The sequence below is a fragment of the Folsomia candida genome, unplaced genomic scaffold (assembly GCF_002217175.1).
Source record: "Folsomia candida strain VU population unplaced genomic scaffold, ASM221717v1 Fcan01_Sc002, whole genome shotgun sequence".
Classification (NCBI taxonomy): Eukaryota; Metazoa; Arthropoda; class Collembola; order Entomobryomorpha; family Isotomidae; genus Folsomia; species Folsomia candida.
In genome coordinates this window covers 8,973,559-9,001,376 of record NW_019091194.1, presented here as the reverse complement: position 1 = coordinate 9,001,376, position 27,818 = coordinate 8,973,559, and the positions used below count along the sequence as shown (strand labels likewise).

General features: G+C 35.5%; 4 protein-coding genes and 1 long non-coding RNA gene across 6 annotated transcripts; 3 read left to right on the top strand and 2 right to left on the bottom strand.

Annotated features, from left to right (window-relative positions):
* The first annotated feature begins 2,692 nt into the window (after positions 1-2,692).
* On the top strand, positions 2,693-4,706 carry LOC110844235 (WASH complex subunit 3). Of its 2 annotated transcripts, XM_022090388.2 has the most exons (5): positions 2,693-2,978; positions 3,043-3,169; positions 3,249-3,269; positions 3,342-3,589; positions 3,776-4,706. In XM_022090388.2, coding segments are annotated over exons 1-5 (549 nt in total). In that variant the 5' UTR covers positions 2,693-2,826; the 3' UTR covers positions 3,777-4,706. The 2 variants fall into 2 exon arrangements, with proteins under 2 accessions (XP_021946080.1, XP_021946079.1); XM_022090387.2 differs by having other exon boundaries at positions 2,695-2,978; positions 3,342-3,838.
* On the bottom strand, positions 4,694-6,873 carry LOC110844098. Its single transcript, XM_022090220.2, has 9 exons — positions 6,732-6,873; positions 6,340-6,656; positions 6,104-6,262; positions 5,919-6,022; positions 5,779-5,842; positions 5,678-5,705; positions 5,429-5,593; positions 5,167-5,336; positions 4,694-5,086 (listed from the first exon to the last, which is right to left on the bottom strand). The coding sequence occupies exons 2-9, from the start codon at positions 6,646-6,648 to the stop codon at positions 4,985-4,987; spliced, it is 1,101 nt and encodes a 366-aa protein (XP_021945912.1). The 5' UTR covers positions 6,649-6,656; positions 6,732-6,873; the 3' UTR covers positions 4,694-4,984.
* Positions 6,790-8,339, top strand: LOC110844099. Its single transcript, XR_002547417.2, has 2 exons — positions 6,790-6,943; positions 8,152-8,339. It is a non-coding gene; the product is annotated as an uncharacterized LOC110844099 (long non-coding RNA).
* A 5-nt stretch (positions 8,340-8,344) lies between these two features.
* LOC110844097 (death domain-associated protein 6) lies at positions 8,345-11,932 on the bottom strand. The gene is made up of 9 exons (XM_022090219.2): positions 11,648-11,932; positions 11,080-11,407; positions 10,777-10,998; positions 10,377-10,700; positions 10,194-10,297; positions 9,871-10,118; positions 9,615-9,784; positions 9,274-9,514; positions 8,345-9,208 (listed from the first exon to the last, which is right to left on the bottom strand). Exons 2-9 carry the CDS (start codon positions 11,374-11,376, stop codon positions 8,928-8,930), a joined length of 1,887 nt encoding a protein of 628 aa, XP_021945911.1. The 5' UTR covers positions 11,377-11,407; positions 11,648-11,932; the 3' UTR covers positions 8,345-8,927.
* A 948-nt stretch (positions 11,933-12,880) lies between these two features.
* LOC110845361 (sortilin-related receptor) lies at positions 12,881-27,334 on the top strand. Its single transcript, XM_022091760.2, has 40 exons — positions 12,881-13,040; positions 13,398-13,585; positions 14,145-14,462; positions 15,075-15,302; positions 15,392-15,553; positions 15,643-15,749; positions 15,886-16,027; positions 16,140-16,280; positions 16,358-16,509; positions 16,588-16,801; positions 17,379-17,419; positions 17,494-17,653; positions 17,725-17,890; positions 17,993-18,109; positions 18,194-18,292; positions 18,355-18,445; positions 18,547-18,794; positions 19,051-19,429; positions 19,521-20,186; positions 21,580-21,839; positions 21,936-22,088; positions 22,161-22,246; positions 22,309-22,335; positions 22,426-22,714; positions 22,793-23,011; positions 23,079-23,218; positions 23,302-23,596; positions 23,726-23,949; positions 24,041-24,140; positions 24,246-24,383; positions 24,458-24,556; positions 24,644-24,790; positions 24,860-25,011; positions 25,144-25,257; positions 25,332-25,453; positions 25,537-25,637; positions 25,709-25,775; positions 25,844-26,040; positions 26,121-26,321; positions 26,411-27,334. Exons 3-40 carry the CDS (start codon positions 14,169-14,171, stop codon positions 26,473-26,475), a joined length of 6,603 nt encoding a protein of 2,200 aa, XP_021947452.1. The 5' UTR covers positions 12,881-13,040; positions 13,398-13,585; positions 14,145-14,168; the 3' UTR covers positions 26,476-27,334.
* Positions 27,335-27,818: the final 484 nt, after the last annotated feature.

Sequence of the window (27,818 nt, the reverse complement as noted above, 5' to 3'; positions counted from 1 at the left end):
AATTTAAGTACTTGATTCAGTTAGGAATTTTCATTTTGATAGTCGATAGTAGTCGTAAAATTGAGTAATTAAACCAAATTTTGAATTAGGGGTTTAACTTGTAAATAATATTTCTTTAAGTTTCTTGAAGAGGGCTTATCGAAACCCGAACAATAAATTAGGACTGCGTAGGATGAAACCTTTAAGTGAATTTCAATGTTAATGGAAAAAGATAAGGGAGTCTGCAACCGAATGCCTGCCTATTCACATGAATTCATGTCCTAATGTCACAAATCAATTGTCTAATCACGAGATAAGCATATGCTAACTTTGAAACCAGAACTGTAAAATTCCAGGTGAGTTAATAAGATTTCACGAAAAATCGAGGACGGTAAAATTTCAATTGAATAATGAGATCGAGAGTAGTTTTTCTGCGCTTTCGATAGATTTTGGCGTGGGAATGAATAATGAGATCAATCGTGCGAATGGCCCAAAGCGATTTTATAGCTAACAATGTAAGATCGACCAGAAAAGTTCTTGGTCAGCTTTTAATTAGCAGTACTAGATTTGAGACCTCGTTAAAGGGCATCCATGTAGATCACCACTAAATAGCTTTGACTACAGTCTTTGATGGTTGCCATACCCTGCATATCGTGCTTGACCATCAACTAGAGTGTATTTGTATGATGCAGGACATAATGACTGCAAAACCCTCATATCAAAATGACAGATGACAGAAAAGGGTGTGGAATCAATATCAAAATTCAATATTGCACCTCGTTACTCAGCATTAGAGCTAAACACCCACGTTAAAATGTACCAAACTAGCCAAGAAAGGCCGCTCTTTACTTTATCTGACATTTCGCCTTGTTGCTGTCTTCACGTAATCTCTCGAGTTCTCGTGTTGAGACATTTTATTACAAATTAAATTACTAACAATCAACTTTAATCCAATCCAAAAAATTCGCAATAACTTGACTGACTGGAATCATCATCATGTACTCGCCTATGTTATTGAGCATACGCTCACATATTTTGAATAAGTTGAAGGTTATTAAAAGATATTCTTCGTGAACTTGGATTGTGACGGCTTGACAATTTTGACTTTACAAAAATCATGAAGACACGTAATGATAAAGATTAAAATTAATTATGGCAAAATGTACAAGCCCAATATCCATATTTTAACAGATTTCACAGATTATCTTTTTATAAAATAAGTATTCTCATGTCGATCATAGCGGCAGCATATGTAGGACATATAGATATCTGTACTTGGTCGCATAACATATGCACACAAATAAATGCATATGACATATGTATTTACATGCACAATATGTATGCGTATGTCATGTTCGGTAAAGCCAAAACTTCTCAAATTTATCAGAGCTTTTTTTATATTTTTCTTCAATTGTATAGCAATATAAATCTTCATTTAATTGGAGTAAGCTGAAATTCAACAACATTTATACTAAATAAATTCAAGCATTAAAATATATTAAAACAATGAAACTTATGCATATGCAAGCTAAGTATGCGTTGTTTCTTTCAAAGTAAGATTTCCTCAATAAATCTGTACAATTAAGATCACCATGCACATACATGTATAAGCGCCATAAGCGGATAAGCCAATCTATGCATTTAATTCTAATATGCAGAAATGATCTGTAAATTCTACTTTTGATTTGTTGTGACAAGCTGCGTGCTGAATTGTTCTCATATTTATTTACCTCCGATTCACAGGCCCTTGCATAATATGCCCTGTTGGATGTGTTATTATTGTTATTGTTTACGATATTACTATTCGGCAACAAAACAATAATGCACGTAATAATACGACCAAAGCTTCAGACGCTTGCAGCATTAGTTCAGTAGGTAAATATGTAGGTGTACATTACTCGTGTGTTTTGAGAAGTATGACAAACGTGCTTATGAATATTAATCAAGTTTTAGGGAGCAACAAGCGTCGTTATTTGTTGTTGCTTACATATGTGTATATGTAGAATAAGATAAAAGAATAATAATAATGAACCATAATGGTGCTCAAGACATTCAAGAAAGTAAATATAGTCTCTGTAACATGTAAAAAAAATCAAAGGATCCCCCGCTGAGCACTTACAAATTTACAATTGCATTACATAAGCTCCACTTTGAAAACCAATCCTTCTCATTATCAGCAGTTATCGATGCATTAGATTAGCATAACGATTGCAATAGTGTTGAAGATATTTGTATGTAATGATATTTAATAATATAATAATATGCACACAGACATTTGTTCATATATTAACCGTAATTCCAATATTAAATTGTACTATTGCAGGGATTTATGCAGATTGTTCCAGAATGCTATGATTACGTAGAATCACATAGGTTCATAGGTTATGAGAATGTCATGTTTTTGAACATTATAAAATGTGTACTAAATATATAGTAAAATATTCTGGGTTCTACAAACTTAACAAGTAAATGATTAGTAATAAGTAATGTAGATAAGTAGACAAAAACAAAATTGTATTTATAAATTAAGCTCGATTTATGCGATATAAATGCATATTCCTGAATATGAAAATTCTTCTGAATGCCTGTCAATCATTGGGCAGAAAGTACCGCAATATCATAATTATTCGATAATCCATTCCAAGAAGTTCGTCTGTAATGATAACCAGCTTAAAATGCGCAGTTTCTGTTCTGATAATTTGTCATCTTTATAATAACTCATTTAGTTCGATACATGTATTTATATGAGACAGTTGCATTACATTTGCGATTTTCAGATTTTCGTACAATAATTAACCATAATAATTTTACAGAGATACATATTTTCATACGACTTTGCGAGTAGAAATGTATAACATGCGGATTTTCTTATTAGTAATTTCTGCATTGTTCCCCTTTTGCACGTCCTTCAATTGGGTTGGCCTTCCTACGACTCCAGGGTCACCGGTTGTGGGGTCTCGAGCCTCACCCGATCCACAGAAAACGGCTTTACTGGAAGAGTATGAAAATTTATAACGAATGAGCGTAAGGAAAATAAAAACTTTAAATGTATTATTCCACCAGGCTCAAGGGATACATTCAAATAAAGGCTTCAAAGCACAAAAATTCAAAATCAACAACTTTTGATTTAATGAAATTACAAGAATATTTGAAAGATTTGAATTACCAGATTGACAGTTTGCAAGCACAAGTAAGTGCACCACAATTCCTCATTTTGCATTATGAACGAACGATATATTTAGAATTTGAATGACGGTAAAATTTTTCAGATCGACCAAATAACAAAATCAGTAAGAATATTATTAAATTTCAAGCGTCTATGCAATAATAACAATTAATTCATGCATTTTCACATTTTGCAGAATGGGTTTATCGGAAGCAATAATAATCCGGCAACTGGATTTAATAACCAGCCTCTTCCTACGATGATGTGTCCCCCATGTCCCACATGTCCAGTGTGTCCTTCAGTTCGTCAATGTCCACCCCCACGTCCCATCCCCTCTTGTCCACCAGCATCATCATCATCATTCACACCTCCAACCACAACAAGATCGACAACACCATCAGAGTTCGAAAGCGAAGAAAATTTTGGTGATGGCGAATTAGACTGGTACTGATTATTAATTGTCGAAATATGTTAATAATTGTATGTAACACAGTTTACTTTTACTTTTGCACTGTGTCGTCTTTAAAAATTTCGCTTATGTTAAATCCGAGTAAATGCAAAAATACCTCGTGACATAATTTCGTTCATATGTATAGCTCATGTCATTCTGATTTCGCTTTTGTTTGACAGACAGGACATGCACGGTGTGAACGTGTCCAGAAATTTAATAAAATTTACTCACTGTATACGAGAGCTATTTATAAATTGTGGTCTGCACCAAGTTGAACGGTAGTTTGTCAGGTATTGCGTATGATTGCAAGATTTATGACATCGCATCTCCATAACATGTAAAGTGGTTGACGGTAAGAAGGAGGGTGGTGGGCTGTGGTTTCATTTCATTTCCTTCCATTATGTTAAGCTAATATTGAACTAAAGCCTTGTCTTGATGCAATAGTACATTAGCAAAGCAATTATTTTGAGAATTAGATAAGATGTAATTGGAGACTTTGTCTTGGCTCAACCGTCTTTTTTCATTTTCATTTCAGTCGAATCACGATGCGATCGTGTATTATAATAATAATATACGGCCGAGGAGGCTAGAACGCCTACATATTAATTCTTGCTTATGAATGTAGATACATACACATTTCATATTTCTACCTTAAGATTCTCTATTTGATATCAGTTACATGCATAAATATATTGTTACTCATATTTGTAACAGTCCAACGGACTTTGGCGTTCTATCTACTTGTCCTAGGATCCATCATTAATTTGCATCGTTCTATTATTGGGTGTGAAAACAATGCATATTCAGAGCTTCTGGTGGATAACAATATGTGTGTATGATAAGTGATGATATTTGTTAATTAGTCAATACAAATATGTGGATACGATTTAGATGGGTATATGTCGCTTATCAATTTGTGAACAAATCAAGCGTTAAAGTGCATATCTACAATGATGTACACATTATATTTAACATGTTTTCTTTGAATTTTTGTGACCTTCATTCTGCTACCCTTCAAACATTGCATGATCGAGTGGATCATCATGATGAACGATCATGACAAGTGTCATGCACGAATTAAATTCATGTAATTTGAATTTGTTTTGTTTATTTTCAAAGATTTCGCATTTTATTTACGTACAAAGAACATTGTCCATCATATTAAGCATGAGTCAACGTTATTAAGTACTTGAAGATTAATCCGACTTCAAATAATGACTTTGGAAAATCTCTATAATAAAAAGTCATTACAATAAGAAGTGAGAAAATAATACATATAATAATGGTATAACTAAAAATTCAAATTCAAATTGGGTAAGGTTATTGAGGTAAAATCTTCTCAGTTTTTTTTGTCGATGTCATTGAAGTAAGTGTCGTGGCCGGACGGACTAGTCATTATTTTCCTCATCATTATCGTCCAATTCAGAGTCGCTATCTTCGGATTGTTTAGACCTATCTTGTAGTTCTCTTTCCATGAAACGTTCTGCTATCTATTTCAACAACAAGGTGTAAATATCATGCATAATCGAGTCTATTAATTCATAGAACGAAAATATATGTAGCAATATACATTTCGGATTGACTGGTTGCTTTTTCGGGCGTTTTCCAGAAGCTTCGCTTCTAATTCTGGAGATTTGAATGCAGGGTCATCTTCCTTCATGACGTCAGGAATGAGAAGGCGTGAATCCAATTTACGACAACGCTGTATACGCTGAACTACTTTTTGGTGCAGATTTCGTGCTATAAATAACATTAAAATTGCATAATTAACCTAGAACGAAGATCATTTCGTAACTCACTAATGACAAATTATTTTAGTGAATGTGATTTACCTAATTCCTGAACACGTTTTTCTTTTAATTCCAGCTTAAAATTGTTATTGCAGTTACGAACAACTTCTAAGATATCCAGAAAGTCTGCTGGCTTATTAAACGGCTTCTGATTGACGTAATTCTGAACAGTCAGAACAGTTTTATCCAAATTTGGAAAATTCTTAACTAGAACATAATACAGCAATACAGGATATATGAGATAAAATGAATGACCAAGTATTCAACTGAAAAATGTTAAATGTAATATACTGTTCTTCAGGCGAATTCCCATCTGTACCTACAGAGCATTTAAAAAACGTGCAATATATTACTACGCTATGCTATAATTATTGTAAGAAATAGTAACTCACCGGTCTATCCGTATTTGTTGAGCTATTGGTCACTTCGCACAGCAAGTTGTACTGTTTCATGTAACTGTCAGTAAGCATTAAATCAATTCATTCAATACATATGTTTGATGCTACAAATAATTTAAATATACGCTTAATACGATTTCATCAATTTGTCCTGCTGCATAAAGGAGCTATTGACACCTTCATCGTCATCCCAGTCAACTTCTTTTTCTCCAAGCTTACTGATTTCTTCCATTGCCTTCTATAAAAATAATGCATTGGAAATTGCAATTAATATTCAAGTCTATTAGATTAGTACACCAGCAGGTATTAAACATTTTACATTGAGTGATTGTTCGAGAAGTAAGATTTTTTCCTTCTTTGCATTTTCATACTTTTGCGATCCACGTTTTAATGTCATGCCAGAAGAAGAGATCACCGTATTTTCTGCAAGTGTTCGTGTCGCAGAAGGGGTTGGTGGCAATTTTGAGCTTTTAGTTCCCTGTTGTTGATAATAGTTATTTCAGGTGTAATTTAAACATTTAAATTATTATTCTATTAAACTTTACAAAGTCTTACCTTACCCCTCAAATCTTTCAATGGCGTTGGAATTATTTCGACCTCCGAGTCTTCCGAATGTAGAGTTAAGTCAATCACCTCATCCATATTACTTTCAACAGTATACGACTGGTCCAATATGTTATCCTCTGACATTTCCTGCGGCTCGTAGTTCCAGACCATGCCTGCCATGGGGGGAAGAGCGAAAGGGTCAGGCGATGGCGATGGGGGAGGACCCATCTCAGTATGCTCGACTAATATATTTTCAACGAGTTCTTCGTCCTCGTCTTCCGAAGACAAGGTGATTACTGGAACATCCGCCATTCTCATTCGTATATCTGGGAAGTTAAAAGGAACAATCAATAATCATATTATTAGTTTTCTAATAAAAGTGTTTTATACGCCTGGATTACACTCTAATTCGTCTGGAGATTGGAGATAGAATTGAAGCGAAATATTTATTTCTGGTCGACGACTAGTTTAAAATTGAAATAAATAACCAATAATTTCAAAACTGGGAACAAAATTCAGTCAATTAAAACTTATAAATTGGTGGTCAAAACCTATGGAGCACCATAAAAATAAAATACTTGTGACCTGTCCACCAACAACAACTCAATTGAGAGTAAGAATTAAATGATTCGACAAGCAGATCCGCCGACTATTTCAAAAGTAGAAATACTCAATTTCATTATGTTCCCCATATGAAAAAATTAAAACTTAGCAATTTTTTCGGGTGCCAAAATGTCCCTTGGGGCGTTATGAGAATAATGGAAGATTAATATTGTGCACATAGGGCACAGCATATCTATGGAACGGGTTGATGAAATTTCAAAAACAAAATTTTGTTAGACTCTCTGGATCAGTACCTCGATAGGTTTTTCGAACCGAGTTGGAATTCCGACTTTCAGAGGTCTTTCGCAGCGACGCAAGATTGACTCAAAAATTAATTTTTCGCTATGACGAAAAAGTATGACGAAATGTTCATACGTTAGCATTTCACCAATTTTTACTATGGTACAAATTATTGGTAGTAGATTAAAAAACTACCCAAAAAGTCGAAACCGACCTGCGTGACCTTTTCCGGGGATCGAAAGGTCACATTGCCCCATAAATGGGGTATCGTTGGAAAGGTATTGGCGAGAGGATTCAGAATATGTATACTTTGTGGGGTCTGAAACCCCTCCCAGCAAATATAGAGCCAGAAGAATATTTTTGAGTTTTTCCCATGCATGCTTCCGTGTTAAACTCCGTTTCACCTTACATGGTATTACCGCCACACGAAAATAACATGGGATTCTCATGTTCCTTGCCTGTGGCGGTAACACCATGTAAGGTGAAACGGAGTTTAGCTCCCAATCCACTGCTGTGTTAAATTCTGGACAACTGTCGATTTTCGTTCTTTGGCCTACTCTAGTACCAATAATTTGCACCATAGTAAAAATTGGTGAAATGCTAACGTATGAACATTTCGTCATATTTTTTCGTCATAGCGAAAAATTAATTTTTGAGTCAATCTTGCGTCGCTGCGAAAGACCTCTGAAAGTCGGAATTCCAACTCGGTTCGAAAAACCTATCGAGGTACTGATCCAGAGAGTCTAACAAAATTTTGTTTTTGAAATTTCATCAACCCGTTCCATAGATATGCTGTGCCCTATGTGCACAATATTAATCTTCCATTATTCTCATAACGCCCCAAGGGAAATTTTGGCGCCCGAAAAAATTGCTAAGTTTTAAGTTTTTTCATATGGGGAACATAATGAAATTGAGTATTTCTACTTTTGAAATAGTCGGCGGATCTACTTGTCGAATCATTTAATTCTTACTCTTGAGAGGTGATTGAGGCTCAATTTAAATGGTGCCGGGATTTGCTAGTATTTCTCCCACTCTTCTGCAATCATGGATCTAAAGGAATGCAATTCTGCAACTAAAATTACGCACAGCAAAATCAGCATAATTAGAATTAATTCTTGTTTCGTGTACAATGTCGGGAAATAAATAAAGTTTGCCTGATTAGACAGTAGGCTCGAATTTGTGATAAATTTATTCACTGGTCCTCTTTTTATTTTAACAATTTTGTTCTATATTTAAATTAATTAATTCATCTAATCTTAAAATTACCATTAAAAGCTAAGTATATATTTATTTGAGAACACTTTATCGAGTTTTTAGACTGCCGTAAGGTTTTCCATTACATTCATGACACGAGACTTTGAGACACACACATACACGCATTTATTTTGTCAATTTGTTTGTCATTAAAAATACATATTCTTGGTCAGTCAGTCACACTCACACATATAGTGCGAATGAAATTAATATACACTCCACCTATTTTAGCACCTAAAACCACCCTGCTTGTACTTTAATTTAATAACGCTCTGCTTCGATAGGATTAAAAAATATATGGTGTATGGGGAACAGAGTAGATACAAACGTAACTCGAGCAAAAATTTGCATCAGTCAATATTGATAAACTTATACTCAACAAGAGAAAAAAAATGGTCAGTCAAAAAGGACTACATATAAGATTTAAGCGATCCGTGAACGGGTGTAATGGTGTAAATTGTAATAAATGATCATTCAATACTTGGTCCATCCATGCGTCGTCATTCGTCAACTTTAGGTTTCTTGGCAGGTGGTGGATCTTGGTTTTCGGTGTGTGAGCTGTCGGAACTACTCTGGATTACAATATCGCTTGCCGTTGTGTCATTGTTTATTATAATTTCTGGTTCAACAGGAACATGAATGGTCGGTGGCGAAATGTCAGCATCTTGATTATCAACTGGTGACTGTACATCGGGTGGTGAAATAGAGACGCCGTCGGCTACCTCTTCTCCAATCCCACTTTCAACTTCAAATAAAGGCTCGTTCCAAACTTCAATTTCGCCTATTAAACGAACGACAAATTCTAATGTGACCTATTATATTTTTGTAATTTGTAAAATTGCATACCATCTTCCTTGTCTTCCACCGAAGTAACAAAACATGAGTCGTCTTCCAGTATGTTTTCAGGGTCACTGGCATCTTCATCTTGATCTTCCTCATCCGAAGCATCTTCCTCAGCTTCTTGATCGTCGTCGTTGTCGTCGTCATCATCATTTTTATGGGTTTTGGGAGCCGGAATCCCACCGCCGGAATCACCAGATTTAGCCGCATCTTGTTTTCTCTGCTTTTCCGCAAATTCATCGACGACCTACAAGTTTCGATTACAAACAGTTAATATCTATGTCACGTAGTGGTTATGTACATATTACATCGAGATAAATTAAATTATGAATTAGATAAATGTGTACCGATTTTATTGTCCTTGCCATTTTAGCATTTTCCATTAGCTTCTTTTCTAATTCTGCATCTGTCTCCGCTGGGTCAGCTAACTCGTCACACTCGGGAGGGAAGGCAAGTGGAACATCCAAGTCTCGTAACTGCTGACGACGGTCAATAATTGTTTCGTGGAGAGATTTGGCTGGAAATATCAGAATTTGTTAGTTATTGCATCTTGTTTAAAAGTACAATCCTATACATATATAGATAAAAATACTCATGTCTAACCTAATTGTCGACAGTCGGATTCACACAAGTGTAACTGCGATTCAACATTACAATCATTGACCACTTCCAAAATATCGAAAAACTCGGGAGACTCAAAATAGCCATTCCTATTAACAAATTGGGCTACTCTTTCTTCAACTTCTGGATACGTTGTTGTACATTTTAAATCGATAGCCTTTTGTATAGGACGTCCAGTCATTCTCGAACACTTATCAATCTTGCAGATCAAGTTATGAATTTTCATTGCTCTATAAAAATTAAACCCCGAAATTTAGTTAAACATAAATATATATAAACATAACCGATAACTTTGCAACAATTACTTTGCAAACAATCGTTCTCGTTGCATAAATGCGCTGTTGTTCTCGTCGTCGCTGTCCCAATTGACTTCTTCTCTGTCTAATCGTTTCACAATCTTAGAAATTTCCTGAAAATTAAAGCGAAATAAGAATGAAAAATAAAATAACTAAGAAGAACAAAACATGCTTATATTATTTCGTTCTTACCTTTAACATACTCTCCAGACGTTGCTTCCTTCTTTGTTTCTTTTCCTCCAAGGTTGCTTGTTCTTCGGATGTGAAAGAAATGACAAAACGTTCTCCTTTACGAAGAACTTCAGGATTAAATTTGATAAACAACTGCTGCAGCATCATCCATTTGTTGAATTCTGGATTCTCTACAAGTTTATCGTTAACAAGGTCGATGCATTTAGCGAGTTCATCGTGCAACTCCTTTGGCTCTTTCTCAAGTTTCTTATACTTTTTCCATATCTTATTCTCGAGTGTCTTCCTTTCACTGACTTTCAACGTACCATGCAAAGTTTTTAATAACTAAAAAATCAATTAACAATGTGTTCTTAGAAATTTATAATAAATTAATTATGGGATATAAAATAACCTAACCTACCTTTCTAATATTATCTGCAGCATCAGAACAAACAGACTCCGTCCCAACGTCGCTGACAACTTCGCAGACATCGTCATCATGAAGAACATCTTTGGTATCTTCTTCACCATTACTTTCGACCTTCCCAGATCCATTCATTAAATTCTTGGGTCTATTACTTGAGCATCTTTCTGCTACTGCTAATGTAGACGGTCCAGGCTGATGTCTACTATCAGCACGAGACTGTAGAAAGTAAAAGAATTTAGTATTCTAATAATGAAGTCGATAATTGAGTCCAGAGTAAAAATATTGCATAATATTTACCTCATTTTTCGTCTCATCTTCATCCGAGGACGATGAGAGTGTAATTTCTTCTACTTTTCGAGTTGGTAAAGTTATCCCATTCGTATTCCCATTTATCTTATTATATCCCATATCTACTTTCACTTTCGGCTCAATCTTAGGTCCTACCGTCGTTAAATGAATTACTTCCACGCCTTGTCTGGGCTTTGAACACCGAATCTTGGGTCTAGACAACGGTAGAGGAGAAGGAACAATAGGAATGACGTTAATGTCATCATCTTCCCCTTCGGATGAGTCCAAAGTAATTATATTTTCCATTTTAGGTGATCCAACAGAACAGCAACTCCAACTATAAACAAAAACATTTATGAATTTTGTATAACTAAACCATATTTTACCAACGTGTTTGTGTTTAACGAATTATTAAATTTTATGAACTATATTGAACAATAAATAGCTAGCATTCGTGAAGCTTTAAAGTGTGATGGGACTGGGACACAGGGAGGACGGCAAGCGTGTGGCATATTTTGTTTTTAATATTTAGTTTTATTGAATAAACACCATACGGTATGTAAAATACAATACTTACTTGACAAATAGATAAATTCTATGACGGGAGAAAAGTGTGAACTGTCACAGTTCAATTGTGGAATCGAAAACCGAGCGTCAACGTATCAAACCAAAGCGGAAAACCCAATAAATGCTTTTTCTGCAAAACTTTAGTTAGCTTTTTACGGTTAAAAGTAATTGGAAATTTAAATTTACGATAAACTAAGTAGCTGCTGCGGAGACAAAGTTCAATCAAACAACACACAGTGATTTCTGTTGTCAAACTCGAGCACGAATTTAGGACTCCCCCCATCCTTCCCTCTTAATGCGGGGTCGATGGAGACATGACGATAAACGACAAATGAACGTCATGCATGCTCATCGGCTCTTGCCTTATTCTTTTTTTGTACTAAATAAATAGTTTTCTGTTCATAAATTGTGCAATCAAGAATTAAAATTAATACGCATTTTGGACTGTATTTCAAATACATGTACAAATTGAATAGTCAATTCCCTCCCATTGGAGAGGAAGATTTCAGATTGTTGTATTTTTAGCCAGAATCAGGGCTAAATCCATCATGATTTTGAAAGCTGAAATTTTGTATGCTAAATTTCATGAGAACATTTTTGGCGATTACAATAGCGGTTGATAATTGCAGTTGGGCCGTCTGATAAAAATTTTGACTGTGACCCCGAGCGGCCCCGACTCACAATCTGTAAATCAACTTTGCACACTGCAGGTTTTAGATTTTAGGTTTTAGGCAATCTATAATTCTTCGCTGATCCGAATTATGAACTGCTTACCCAAATTATTATTCTGCGTCAGCCCGAAAGGTGTGCAAATAATCTTAAAATCCATCCAAGTTTCATATCATTTGACAGAATTCCAGACTAACTCAAAGTTGAGTCATCTACTTATCTTTCTAGAGACTATAAATGGAAATTAGAAACAAATTATATTATTATGTAGTAGTTTTGAACTCTGGTCAGAGCCTGATGAGTCATAACTTGTACCTCATTCCAGTCAACATTACGAGTACAACCACAATGTGCAAAATAATGGCATGCACTCGTTTAACCACAACAGCAGCTAGTTTCATATAGTGTCAGATAAGAAATCATATAAATAAATAGAGAAATAAATTTTGCATGAATTTCATTCAGCCGCAGAAGCATGTGTAATGCAGAAAATATTTGCATGGCAGAGCCTCCCAGTGAGAAGAGAACAACGGAGAGAACGGAGCACGAAAAGAAAAGTCATCATCACGAGACAGTCAAACACCGCACTCACTCCGCTGCCAACCACGCACTTCGAACGTCGTCATTTAATTCTTCCACTGTCCACTTTCTTATTGATAAGTACTGTTTTGAGCAATTGTCAAAAAGTGCAAATTTTAATTTGTAAAACGAGAGTAGAAGACGTCTGAGCAAAGGTAAGGTTTAAAGTTTGTTCACATTTCTTGTTGCTTCAAATTACGGTTGTTTGGTTGGGTGCTTTATAATTTCTGAAATGGATTTAATGGATCTGTAATTACTACAAATTGCTTCACTTCATTTCTAGTATTTTACATGGGTTTTGTCAATGATTTATTAGCCAACATGGTTAATCTTGTTTCCTCTCGCGATAAACTTGCTGATTATGAAGGGGAGTCGACTTTGACTGATAACATTTGATGTCCAAATTACTTATCTCGATTACTGCAGCATGTCAAGTGCTTGCCAAACAGTGTTTCATTATAAAGTCAGAGAATCGTTTTTATTTGTTGTTTATAATTATTTATTGCTTCCAGAATGGACGATTTTCAGTACTGATTGTCGTTGGAACGAAAGTTGTGCTCTATCAATCATCGGAAGTGAAATTGTGAATTGACCTTGCATCTTACAAACAAGGATCAGTATTGATTAAGTCATCCCAAGAAGAAGTCCAGTCGTAGGGCATATGCGTTAAATGTGATTCTGACATCAATTTATTATCGCGGTAAGAATTTTTTAAATATTTCATGCGGAGAAATTTGAAGGGGAAGAAGGTGTAGTTAAGTGGGCGTTATTTTATAATATTAAATGCGTGGCAAATCCTCCTAGCGTCATAAATAATGTAAAGGTGCGTTGGTGTATTTCATATATTCTATGTTGATGTTGAATAGTTTGATATTTGTCGAATCGAGCTATTGCATGTGTTAAATATGTCTATATATACAATATTTATTATGCACTACTTTAACCTTGAAATGACACACCACACCAATGCAGCAATCATCAGCTCCGTCAGTCAATAACCAAATTTATCTAGTCCTATTCTATATTCAAAATATTTTGAGTCTGGCTCTCTACCGGCATATATAATTTGCAAGATTTCCTTAAATCAAATTGATCTTTGTAAATTACTTAGACGTATCGTCCTATATAGACACACACACCGGTCTGTATATAGACTTTCTCACTCGCAGAAGTGAGGACAAGTTACACAGTCTATAAATTACTCGAGTTACTAAATATTTTTGTGCCTAATCTAATATGGATCTATCTATAATATGCAGGAACGCATTTGGGAAGTCATTACGATGAAGCAAAGATTTCGCTGGAGGACGGCAGCAGTGACCTCCTTGCTGTGCCTACTTAACTTTTCTCTTCCGGAGCTAGGGTCAGCTTCTCTGACCTTTCAGCAAGGGATTGGAGGAGGTGGAAGACCTGATCGCTCTATAGCTGAAATTTATGAACCCACCGTCGATACAGAAAACTCGGAGGTTCACGACCTCTTTGATAACAATGAAGGATCGCCATTACACACTCTAAATCGCAAGAGGAGAGAAGTCACGGCTCCTGCCACTAATAATCATGCTGTTAAAAATTACACGGTAAGCAGGGATACATTTAAGCTAACATTAACAAAATTATATGTCATAGAACAAGATTTCTAATCGGGTGTTTAAATACAATTGACAATGTCTGAACGTCGTATGTTATTTTTCAATCAAAAGTAAATATACTGGTGATGACTCACATGCATTTGTTTGTTGTGTACAATGCATCGACTGATTAATTGCGTTTGTACTGTAATTGCATTGACTGACTGAATGTGGTTGGACAGACTTGCTTACTACAGATGTTCGCTACATGCACAATTATAACGACGACCATGCGTATTTTGCATTTATATTAAATGACAATTCAGCTTAGAGGTAAATAGAAAAAGTTCATTGCCTTATGTTTAATGAACATTTATACATTTCAAATAGTTGAGGATACGAGTTGTACTGGTTCAATATATAGTTCAAGTCACGAACTTTGTGACTAGATTATAATATGTAGTTTTATTTTTATACATTCCCTGACTAAACCAAATGCAATTGGAATGAGACAGTACAGTTATGTCGTTTTTTTTCTACCAGTAATAAATTTGAAGAACACCGTACCCTTGCTGGACTATAATGATTTAAATGGATATATTGTATGCATTTAAATTGTAGAATGTGCTAAATGATTCACACAACCAACTTTTGGTGCACTGGGCTGGGGAGAAAGTGATAATTTGTCTAGCTCGAGATACCAAAGAAAATTCGACTTCAACCCTCTTCATATCCAAAGATTATGGGAGCACGTTCAGAAACGCCTCTGACGCCCTTCTAGTCAAGGGAAAGCCGTTGCCAACTGTTGAAAAGTTTTACAAATATCCTGATGACTCTATTAAGGGACTGGTATGTTGCTTTAGCTTCTATTGTAAAACAAATTAATTTATTTTGTAGTACCAATTGCTATTTCAATACTGTTTTGTTTGATACTCTAGTTTATATTCACCGATGTCCAACACAAATATATATTCACCACTCAAAATTTTGGCGACAATTTTACCAGTACTGAGATCAAGTTTACTCCAGAAGAAATCATTTTTGATCCACTGGAACCAAAGAATGTTATTGCCTATGAGAAAAAGACTAAGGACAGACAGGTTCGTATGATACTAATATATATATGAAAAACGAACAAAAATAATATTAGTAATAGGGAGATAGGCACTTATCTTTGTTTTCTTGTCAGATGTGGGTATCTCAAGATTATGGAGGAACGTGGAAGAAAGTCCAAGAACATGTGCGAGCCGTTTCGTGGGACGAAACTGTTTTCCCACCTACATTATTTATTCAAAGGTAAGGGAACAAGTAAAGTTGTGAAGTAAATAATTTAATTTTAAATAGTAGTAAAAAACATAGCATAAATATGAAAGCTCGTGCCATGACTGGATTTTTATCCTATAATTAATAATAACTGATTATATCAATGCAGGGAAGAACCAAGTGGAATGTCAATCATTATATCATCTGAATCACTCTTTCTGGATCCCAAAGACACTCATGTGGTGCTGACTGACGTGGACGAGTTTCAGATTAGAGAGGACTATAAATTTGCTACTAGGAAAGCTTCAAATGTAAGTTCTTGATTCTAGAATTATGGTATTGACTGAGTCAATGTAGTTTGTCAGAAATATGTGGAAATACTATACTACACATTATTATCACGTATTATGTTTCTCTATTCAGTCAACAGAGACGTTTGGTACCTTGGAATTGTTGATCTCTTACAAGCAAGGTCCATTTCTACCAGCTATTTTCCCTGTGGATCACACGACCTTGACCCCAGCATTGCATTATCATGTCGCCGATGTTTCAACGGATGGACAGGTCCGTTTTGCCTTCTTCACAGTTATCAAACAAAGTCGATCCTGATTAATATTGAGTTTTTATTGTCATTATTCCAGATTTTTGTATGTGTCGTTCATAATGAAAGCCTTGTACATTTGTACGTCGGAAATATTCCAGAAGATGGTGCTAGCAGTTCACGATTTTCACTATCTTTGGAACGCATTTTATTTTTTAAACCGAATTTGACTTTTACCGACTCTTGGCTCAAGTATGCAAATTTATTATAATAATTCAGCATTAACTTACTTGGGTTAGTTTTGTAATATTTATATTTTCTTCCCTACAGTGATGTCACAGATGAAGCATTTGCTGACCTTCATCCAGTAGATGGCCTTAGAGGAGTTTACATTGCAAGCCAACTAAAGCCATCAGCCGTCTCAAGTACAAAGTTTACTATCGACCAAGTAATTTCTGTTATCACTTACGATCAAGGAGGGGAATGGGTAACTCTGAAGCCTCCTCAGTTCGATGATGATGAAAACCCAATCTACTGTCACTATGTAAGTTGTAGCTAAAGAGTTTTGTTGCATGAAATCAGCGTCGATTTAATTAAGAAATGATGAAAAAATACACTGTCATGAGGGGACAAGAAATCCACAATTCCAGTTTCACGCTTACAACAAGGGGGTTCCTTTGGAGGATTTTTATTCTCCACTCTTTTGCCCTCGGGAAGGTCTGAGTCAATGGCCGTACAATGCTCTAGCAGGGCATCCTTGTAACCAAGGGGTGGGGAAAGAGAAAAAGGCAGTTGCCGCTTTCAAGGTTCTTTTCATGCTTGGGACGCCGCAATCAATGCAATTGATTGCGGTTGAGGCGATAAAGGAAGTTTGAATTGGGAAATCCCCATGGCCAGCAATCTCAGTGCAATTTGTAGGGTGGGACTCTTTTTGGTCTCATAACTCAATTCAGACTACGTTGAGACTGGGTGTGGTACTTGTGTTTCTTAGAATGACACTTTTGCAATTCTGAATATTAATTAATATTAAATATATTAATATTAATAAAAATTACTCTCAAATTATTTAAAATTTGTGTGCGTGCGAGCATTTAACCTTTATATTTTGAATGTATTTCCAGACAAGCATAAAACCGGGTGGCAATTGTTCGCTGCATATTAGGTAAGTGAATTATTTTGTGATGATAAGAATGGATATTCGTGTTGTTATTGTATATTTGGTTTTATTTTGCTTAGTCAACAGCTAAGTCTGCTTTATCCAAGCTACAGAGCAGTTCCGATCCTATCCAAAAAATCAGCCGTTGGTCTTATCTTGGCAACAGGGACTGTAAATACGACCCTAAAGGGACGTCTGGGCGTATTTATGTCTAATGATGGAGCTGTATCTTGGAGACAGGTAATATACGCTGTTGTATAATTTGAATTTACACAATTAATTTGGTAATATACGATCAATTCTGTTTTTAGCTTCTTCAAGGAAATTACCTATATAGCTTTGGAGATCATGGAGGAATCATTGTGGCGACAAAGTACTACCGAATCGGTGATGCAACGGACCACCTCATTTACTCCACTAACGAAGGAGAATCATGGGAAACTTATAAATTTTCCGATGAGAAAGTTCGCGTATTAGGTAAGATTGAACTCTACTACTGTCCTATCTCAGGAGATGAAACCCACGTAGGACTACGTGGGTTTCAGACCAGGAATACCAAACTTATAATTTTATTATCAGGATTAATGACTGAGCCTGGAGAAAATACCACCGTCTTCTTTATTTTTGCGTCATCCATGAACTCTACGTTTAAGCATTCTTGGATTCTTATTAAAGTTGACTTCCGAGACGTTTTTGGTAATTTAACTTGTTTTAATTTAAGAACTTTAAATTGTTGAATTCCAGCATTCATTATAAATATTACCATTATTAACATTACAGAGCGAAATTGCACAAAGGCTGATTATTACAACTGGTCGCCTTGGGCCAGCCAGCCAGGCAGATCATGTCTCTTGGGTCAAAAAGAGGAATATCAAAGACGTATTATTATTACTTTATATACGATATATACTGTATACTATATAAAGACGTGTTATTATTAGGAATATCAAAAACAAATTGTTACAATGGCCTGGGATATGTTAGACCAGTGGTAACCAAAACCTGTATCTGTGAGCGAAGTGATTACGAGTGGTAAATATTAATTTTTATTCTCCTTCAAATTCAAATATAAATATATTCAAATTCACCAATCTCCAGATTAAATATATAAGCTCATTTAAACTTTTTCTCAGCGATTTTGGGTACATGGAAGATCCCACTGAAGGAAGTCGAAAATGCATAAAGGATAATTCAGAGTCCAGTCCAGGAGTAAAAGCTGAATGGTGTCAACCCGGATCTACATCTTACAACAAGACTAAAGGATATCGAAAAGTGCCAGGAGACCAATGCCATGAAACGGACGATGTTTCGCAATTTCTTCCAGATACAATCCTGTGCAAAGTTCCAGAAGAACTCGAGTTTATGCTTGTAGCAAAACGAGGTATGGATTCAATTAATATAACCGGCCACGATTATAAGATGCATTTCATGTTTGGTGGAATTTCGGCAGCTTTGCCATCATTTTGGCTATATGTTGGACTCACTTCCAACATATAGCCGTGGTTAGGGATGATGAAATTGTGTGGATTTTGATTACGAGAGACAGGTTGCGAGTCTTGCGAGCGAAAAGAGAAAAAATGCTTTGATGTCCATGCAAAGGTGTCGAGGAATCTTACACTTTATTTTATTAATTGCAGATTCTGTAATGAGAATTGACATCAACAACTTCAAGTCAATCGAAACTCTACCCTTGCCCCGAGTGAAATCTGTAATAGCTATTGATTTTGAGCTAAAAAATCATTGCTTGTATTGGTCTGATGTTTCGCGAGATCATATTATGCGTCTTCATTTGGATGGAAAAAGCTCTCCGGAACACTTGGTTTCATCGGGGTTGAAATCTGTCGAAGGAATTGCCTTTGACTGGATATCACATAATTTGTATTTTAGCGATGGAGTAGAAGGAAAAATTGAAGTAATTCGAACTACCTCACATACCTATGGGAGAATGCGCAAAGTAATTGTCAAGCAACCTAACCTTGAGAAACCTAGAGGTTTAGTTGTCCATCCAGTTAAAGGGTATACAAATTTTAACTACTTTATTATAGTTGTCTGTCTTGATAATGGAAAATTATTATTATCCTTGTGTTTGCTGACGCTAAATTAATAGATATATATTTTGGACTGATTGGTCGGCGGATAAACCATCAATTGGAAGAGCGCTTTTGGACGGGTCAGAAGCTAAACGTATTGTTGAAAATGTTCCTGGAAAACCGCAACTTGTTAAATGGCCAAATGGAATCACTGTCGACTATAAATCTAATCGCTTATACTGGGTGGATGCATTCTTGGACTCAATGACGACTTCCGACTTGAATGGACAGGATATACAACATTTCCTGGAAACCGACAATCGAATTAATCATCCATTCGCAGTAGGAGTATACAAAAACCTGGTGTATTGGGATGATTGGACAACGCGATCTATATATTTTACTAAAAACGATGTGAACGACCCAAAGAAGTCAATATTCTTGGTCCTTGGGAACTATTCTAGACTGATGGATCTAAAGGTGTTTGGACATCATAATTCTCAAGAAGGCACAAACGCTTGTTTCAACAACTCCTGTTCACATTTATGCTTTGCCATGCCCAACAATACGGCTGTTTGTGAATGCCCTGACGGGCTCAAGAGATCAGAAAATGAGTCAAACTTCTGTGTTTGTCCTGATGGAAAACCAGTTAATACGAATGGAACTTGTCAGTCAACCTGCGATCCCTCCGAAAATTTCTTTAAGTGTGCTTCTGGATATTGCATTCCCATTGGGTGGAAATGGTATGTGTATATATTATATATATTTATAATACACCCTTCACTCGATCCTGTATAGGATGTACAAAAGGCGTCCAGACATAGTTTGCACAAATTCATAATTTAATTATGCGATGGTTTTTAGTTGTAGAGATTTCTAGCGTTTTTTATGTGAAAGCCCATGTCTCAAACTATAGGTGAGCATATCTGGCTTCCGGTTTTCTGTACTCTGCGAAATGAGGCAAAGTCAACTTTGCAGAGGTGTACTTTTTTAGTTTTCCAAACCAGTGTTCTTATAAAATGGCGTCGAACAAAAGATTTTTTTCTGATGCCCTAGTGTTGAAATCGTCTTTGCGACTATTATCAATGGACTCAGCATGTTTTTCACTATGTACAACAATTTTTGTCTCATGCTTACCTTTTAAGTCCGTTTTTTAGTCTAATTTTAAACTTGTCCTACTGTAATGCACTCGTGACCGCAACTTCTCCACTTTAAAGGCCCCCACATTTTACGACTTTGATTTTAAAAATCCCTAACGTTGTTTTTATTCAAGGTACATACAGTATATTGCACTGTAAGTACTTTTGACATAATTTTGACAAGTGGTTACACCCCAGGAAATGAGTTTGCATCAAACCCTATAAAATGTTTACAAAAGTTCTCCTCGAAATTCAGGCGGAACTTTAAATTTTTTTTAACTAATCAAAAGGCAGTGATTTATTATTTTGTCACTTGTTCCTTGTACGTAAAATAGTTCTGCGACAGGTGACACAAAAAAGTTCTTAAAATTTTTTTTCAACAAAATTTGATCATTAATTTTTTAAATAAGTTCACGAGTTTTTTAGGATTCCGCATCAGCTGATTAGCTCGGGTCCTTCTCCAAAACTGGCTACCCAAAATCTTAACTGTTCTATTTAATATTACGTAGGGCACGTCCAGCTTTACCCTCAATCTTCATTTGACCCAGTGGGTTCGATTTCAAGGTCAGCAGGTCAATTTTCCTGTGCACGGTCCGATTGATCACTTTTCATGAAAAAGTATCAGCGACGATGGAGGTCCAACGTTATGTAATTCATTGTGGATTCTTTTATTATTACATGCAATGGTGATCAGGGGTTATAGTATTAACAATAATTCACCTCTGACCTCTTAGGTTATCATGCGATCTGAGTAATTAAGTTTGGAAAGTGTGTTTTTGGCACCTTCCAACTCTGGGGGTACTGGAGGGGGCATTTGTGAAGCTATCGCCCTAAAATTTTAAACATATCTTTTTGAGAGTATTATCTTGCGACCCACGAAAAATCAGTTCAGAATTAAATTCCCCGCCAGAGATATTTAACTGAGAATTTGTGCAAACTATGTCTGGACACCTTTTGTACTATGTTGTTTTATCTGATTTTTGTACGATTTGTGCAGCGATGGCGATGATGACTGCAATGATAATAGTGACGAAATAGACTGTGATAGACCCATCTGCAATGCGTCTCAGTTCCAATGTGAGATCAATCACAAATGCATACCAGATACTTTCCGGTGTGACTTCGATCACGATTGCGGTGGCGGTGACACATCAGACGAACATAATTGCGAAGGAAAATATCCCGTTTGTAATGCTACCAATCACTTTCAGTGTGACAATGGACGATGTATCATGAAGAAATGGGTGTGTGATTTCGGTAAGATACTAAACTCAATTTGTTTTCGAATTAAAATCGTTACGAAAAAAATAATTCAGTTGAATTGTCACATTTACAATTGTTACATTATTTTAGATGATGACTGCGGCGATGGGGGTTCAGACGAGAAAAACTGTACTGCTGCTCCTCCGCCGGCAAATGCCTGCAAGGACAATGAATATAAATGCCAAGGTCCAGGTGAAGTACGATGTCTGAGTAGAGAATGGGTCTGTGATGGAGACAAAGATTGTGAGTGAACGAATAACAATCGTTACCTAATTACAAGTAATTATGAGTTTGCATTTTAAATTACAACCTTAGGCCCTTCTGGGTCGGACGAGGAACAATGCAACAATACTACTTGCCCCGCATGGAAATTTACCTGTACATCAGGCGAATGTATCATGGTTAGTTTACTTTAGCTATTTATGGTGATACCAGATTAAACACAAATCTAAATTTATTATAGAGTTCATGGAGATGCGACGGTGATAATGTAAGAAACATTGTTATTTTTATTATGTTTGTGAGTTTGGTTTGTTAATACAATCAGATTCATTCAAGAGCACATTGTACATATATGTAGGACTGTCCTGATAGCTCTGATGAAGCCAATTGTAATTCTACAACACCAACACCAAGCGACGCTCGTCCGTTTTCTATCGGAAACTGTTCTGAATTTGGTCAAATGTTTGAGTGCCGTTCTTCCCATGAATGCATTCCCATTTTCTGGAAATGCGATGGCGCCAAGGATTGTTTGGATGGAAGCGACGAAGCCAGATGTGCAGACAGTAGCTATTCTGAGCCAGAAAGTAAGGTTACGCCGGAAAGTCCTCCACAGAATTGTGCACAAGATCAGTGGAGATGCAAGTCAAGTACGATCTGCAAAATCTAACTTTCTCAAATATTTGTAACCATATAAAGATTAACCATAAATTGATGAATTCTAATAGGCTCTTGTATTGCCGTAAGCTCACGTTGCGATGGATTTCCCGACTGTCCTGATCAAGATGATGAAGATAATTGTGACCGGGATGGTCAAGGATGTCCCCATGGGTTTGAAAAATGTGGAATGTCAAAAGTCTGTATTCCCCAAGCTGCAATGTGCGATGGATTTAATGACTGTCCAAATGGGGAAGACGAATCAGCATGTGTCTCTGCTCCTGTAAAACGTAAGGGAAACTAATTTAAATTAAACATTGCAGAAACAATTAATGCATTTCTCTTGGTTGAATATAGCTAATTGTAGTGTTGGAACATTCTTTTGCGATGAAATGTGTAAACCACAATATATGATTTGCAACAAGAAAGTTGATTGTTCAAATGGAGAAGACGAAAGTCCCTTCATTGACTGTAGCAAACATGAGACAATGTATCAGGTATGTTCTCATTTTTTTAAAGGTTTTTATATTGACAAATGGAATCTGAAAATCGTGCATTTGAAACATTTGTAAATCATCAGGTTGCTGGAATCTCAATTGATCGAGACTTTCAAGAACCCAAGCACTTGGAGATTGAATGGTGGTTAGATCCTACTTTGAAGGGCAGCATGGAGTTTCTTCCGTCCTATTGTGAACTAGAATCTAAACTTTGCGTCAACGCTACAATGTGGACCAAGGACAGAAACTATACATTGGGATCTGAAGAGAATAAGGGGTTGCGAACCTTCACTGCTTACTCTGTTACTGTTTATGTTCGCATTGGACAAACTATCTACCCACCAGCAGTATATAAGAATATCACAACATCTGAAGCAGGTGTGTAACTCATACTCAATCTATATATTCAAATTTTATATAATTTCCCCAAGATTACAACGTACATATGTGTACTATTATGTACATATATTTAGACTTATATTATTATGAATTATCCTTTCCTTGCAGAACCGAGCCTCGTATATGACATTAAGGTTTTCCAAACCAATCATGACTCTCTAACTATCACATGGAAGCAACCTGTAACTCCGAATGGAAAAATCTTGGGTTATGATGTTCATATGCGTCCACCAGCTCCTGGGGTCAGTTTCCCTGCTACAGGGACCAATGTAACGATTTCAAACAAGCAATCTCATCGAATTTTCCAGAATGGTGAAACATATACATTCTGGGTATGTGGATACATATTTATAATTTTTTACTGACATATACATATATACGAGTTAATTTAAGTTAATAAAATTCCTTTTAAAATTTGGTCAGGTTACTGCACACAATAGTTTCACGGAGAGTCAAAATTCAAAAACAGTAAACTATACATTCAATGGGGAGATTGCTTTTGTTAGCGAATTGATGGTTAAAGGTAATGTTTAATCCATGCAAATATAATTGATAAACTTCTATGCATTAGTTGTTATTTTCCAAATAAAAGGAAAATTAGTGAAGTATTGGTTTGATCTGCCTGCAGATGTGAACGAGACTTGTGCAAGTATTTCTTGGAAAGCCACTACCGAGAGAGCTAATAGCTTTAAAGTCAAATGGGAGATGTTGGGATCCATTTACATGTTTCAAAATTTCTCAGAAACAAATGATACATTTATCACTTGTGAGTGGGGTTTTATTATCATTATGATTATTCACGTGATTCTGTTGTATTTTTTTTACTTATTATTATTGCAGTGCACGATCTCTCTCCCAAAACGAACTACAAAGTAACCATCACTCCTGTGTACGATTCAGTTCAGGGGACTTCCGAGACATTGACATTTGCAACAAATGGTAAGCCATAATATGCTTTTAATGGTATCCCCTGAAATAATAATGAATAATTTTAAATTGATTTACTTGCTTGGTTTTTCATTGTAGGGAACAAGTTGCTAAAAGTCAAAGGACTTCAAGTTGATTACTCTAAAAAACACGGTACAGTTACCGTAAGCTGGCAATTATTTCCTGATCGACGGTGGGTGTATGGTGTCTATTATGGAAAATCAATTTCTGAGATTTCCAATCAGGGTAAATCATAAATTAATTTGCTGATATTTTATATATATTTTTAATCAATACTACATTTGTTGTATCCAGGAGTTCGAAAAATCACAAATGCCAGTTCCTTCGTCCTTGATGATCTCGATGCATGTGAAGACTATTTAATTGATGTAGGATTGATTGGCCCAGATGGTCTTGGTCCTCTTACTGAATCTCCAAAAGAAATACAAACCAAAATGGATGAAAAGGTAATTTAATTCTAACCATGATCTTCGTCGTGCAGTGTTTGAATGGCATTTTATATTACATATCTACTATGATGTGTAATGGAAATTTAAGAGTGTTGATAATTAAATTTATTTAATAACACTCAAATACAGGCTCCTCCGAAAAATGTAGACGTATTTTATGAACATGATTCACCTCATCGGTTAAATATTGTTGTGTCCTGGGATGCATCTTGTGATGAGTTGGAAAACCCTATGAGCTATGATGTAAGGATTCTCATAATATTCAATATCGTATTTTTATAATTAGATTATAATTGCCATTATATCATCATTAACAGATATATCTACGCGAACTCACCACAAATCATACTTACGCAGTGAAAAATATGCCGATTGATGGTCCAAACAAGAAGAAAACTAACGAATACAGTACTGATATAGAATATGGAGGACATTACGAGTAAGTTAATTTAAATATATATCCTAAAAAGTTACAAGTTATTAAATAAGGATTATTATTTTACGTTATATTTTAAATTCTAGACTTCGAGTGAAGACTAGTGTCAATGGGTCTCGATTCTCGCCTCCTGTGGCCTTTGACGGCCCACCAATTCCCCCTCCAGAAAGTCTTGATCAATGTGCAGGTTAGGTTTTGTTATAACAATAAATATATTGTTTATGAAATACGTTACGATTAACTTTTATGTTGTCACAGGGTGTTTCCCAATCACCATTTTTTGGGAGATGCCCCATTTTCCCCATAGTGTTAAGGCCAAAGGAGAGTAAGTAAATTATTGCTTTTCTCACGACGCTAGAGTTTGTTAATTATTATTAATTATTTAAATTTCAGTCCAAGATATGTTGTGTGGTTGTCGAAAGATAAGTCATTCAACTCTTCTTCAACTACGAGACATGTTACGGATGGTCATCAATTTGAGTTTAAGGATTTGATCAACGATGATGGTGTCTACTATGTGGCTGTAAGTGCCATGGATGCAGACAGTTTTGAATCACCGAGGTCATCCCCAATGACTTTGAGAAATACAGGTAACGTTTCATGCACCTTATGTTGCAACCATTTTGTCTAATCGTAAATTATTTTACTAACATATTGTTTTAATACTTAGTGACATCCCCACGGATTATGATTAGTACAAATAACGCCCTCGTAATCGTTCTGACCGCTGTGGTTGTGATTGTGATATTGGTCGCTACCCTGGGAATTTATGTAATTCGACACAAGAGACTTCAAACGTCGTTTTTGAATTTTGCTAGTTCACATTACAGCACACATTCAGGTGCTGCAACTTTTCAGCAAAATAATACCGGTATAACTAAAATGAAGAAAATATACACAATTTAAAAGAAAACTTTTAATAATAGTGATAATAATTATTTATTTTTGCTTTATATACAGTGGAAGATCACGACTCGCCTGTCATTCGTGGATTTTCAGACGACGAGCCTTTACTAATTGCTTAAAAAACAAAAATACCTACTAAAATAATTTGACTTAGATCTTTGATACACGAGACTTATTAACTAGGATTTATCGCAATTGAATGAAAGTCTTCAGCGCACAGTTTATAACTATCGAAAAATATTTTTATGTAAACCTTTTTTCGTTTTTTTTCTCATTGTTTTATAATATCTATTTACATATATATATATACGAATACGTACTGGATCAGAGAACAATTTCGAAATGTAATGACTGTTACCTTACCATGTGATACTCTAAGATTAAGGGTAAGAATTATTGTAAAAAAACTGAAAAACAATGTCTTGGAGTCACTTTTTACACTTTATAATATTATACGCAGTGATAATTTGGTTAATTGTTTTCGAAATAGTTCCTACTTTTTATGCACTGCATTCGTTGAAATCGATCATCACATCATGTGTCATGTAGATGCTTTTTTCATAAGCTCAAGTCGCTTGAATTAATTTACTTTAAAATCAATTCAACTTAAATCATTGGTGCGCTTTTGATGTTTTAAATATTTAATAATTACATTTCTTAGTCACAACAATTTATAAAACGCATATTATACTTGTAATAATAATAATATAATAACTGGCAAGACTAGTTTTATTTTTTGCAGTCATTCAGTATTTCGTCAGGCAAATGTCCATTAATCGTCTAAGGTTTTGGGACGACAAATTATTTAATAATCATTTATTAGTCACTTTATAAATGCTGTTTTAATCAAACTCACGTTTATATGCTAATTCAAGTCAGGTTTGAATATTTAATGCTAACGTTATGTGTCAAGATTTCGATGAATTTATCCTGTAATAATATATAATTTAAATAAATCTTACAATTTTTAACTTTGAATCTTGAATTTTTGGTAAAAACTATCAACGAAAGAAAACGAGTTGCATTTTGCATAACATTTTTTTTAGTTTTCATTTTCTTTTCCGGCCTCCCTCTATTACATGTGCACCAATGCCATTGCGTAATGCATAATATAGCTTGGCCAGTATTACATATACTTGTGTCCTCGTTATCTGTACTTATTTCTAATAAAACGTATGTAGGTATCATCCATCACCGGACAGGTGAGTACAGGTAATTTTTATCAGGAAGAACGGGTGTGCATGCTCCGGGCTGTTTTTCCTCACAGCGTTTCAGAATGCATGCAAGTTAGGTTTATAAACGGGTTGGTCGGTTGGATGGAAACTTATAAACGGCGACGCTGCTGCTTAATGTCATCCACCTTGGTTGCCTTTCCGTTCGAAAACCTGCCTCTTAAAGGTATTCATGCCCGGCACATACATTACAGGTATTATTTCGTATGTTGCATCATACACTCTCCACA

What these genes read in the sequence shown, in the direction of transcription:
- LOC110845361 (XM_022091760.2), top strand. Translation starts at nt 14,169, where the DNA reads ATGAAGCAAAGATTTCGCTGGAGGACGGCAGCAGTGACCTCCTTGCTG. An exon ending in AATTGTTCGCTGCATATTAG is followed by an intron (nt 17,420 to 17,493) that starts GTAAGTGAATTA and finishes TATTTTGCTTAG; the next exon opens with TCAACAGCTAAGTCTGCTTT. An exon ending in GGAGATGCGACGGTGATAAT is followed by an intron (nt 22,336 to 22,425) that starts GTAAGAAACATT and finishes ACATATATGTAG; the next exon opens with GACTGTCCTGATAGCTCTGA.
- LOC110844098 (XM_022090220.2), bottom strand. Translation starts at nt 6,648, where the DNA reads ATGAGAATGGCGGATGTTCCAGTAATCACCTTGTCTTCGGAAGACGAG. An exon ending in GGGAATTCGCCTGAAGAACA is followed by an intron (nt 5,594 to 5,677) that starts GTATATTACATT and finishes ATTATGTTCTAG; the next exon opens with TTAAGAATTTTCCAAATTTG. An exon ending in AAAACGTGTTCAGGAATTAG is followed by an intron (nt 5,337 to 5,428) that starts GTAAATCACATT and finishes TGTTATTTATAG; the next exon opens with CACGAAATCTGCACCAAAAA.
- LOC110844097 (XM_022090219.2), bottom strand. Translation starts at nt 11,376, where the DNA reads ATGGAAAATATAATTACTTTGGACTCATCCGAAGGGGAAGATGATGAC. An exon ending in CGAGAACGATTGTTTGCAAA is followed by an intron (nt 10,119 to 10,193) that starts GTAATTGTTGCA and finishes TAATTTTTATAG; the next exon opens with AGCAATGAAAATTCATAACT. An exon ending in GGTGGAAGACAAGGAAGATG is followed by an intron (nt 9,209 to 9,273) that starts GTATGCAATTTT and finishes TTCGTTTAATAG; the next exon opens with GCGAAATTGAAGTTTGGAAC.
- LOC110844235 (XM_022090387.2), top strand. Translation starts at nt 2,827, where the DNA reads ATGTATAACATGCGGATTTTCTTATTAGTAATTTCTGCATTGTTCCCC. An exon ending in AAAACGGCTTTACTGGAAGA is followed by an intron (nt 2,979 to 3,042) that starts GTATGAAAATTT and finishes TTATTCCACCAG; the next exon opens with GCTCAAGGGATACATTCAAA. An exon ending in TCGACCAAATAACAAAATCA is followed by an intron (nt 3,270 to 3,341) that starts GTAAGAATATTA and finishes CACATTTTGCAG; the next exon opens with AATGGGTTTATCGGAAGCAA.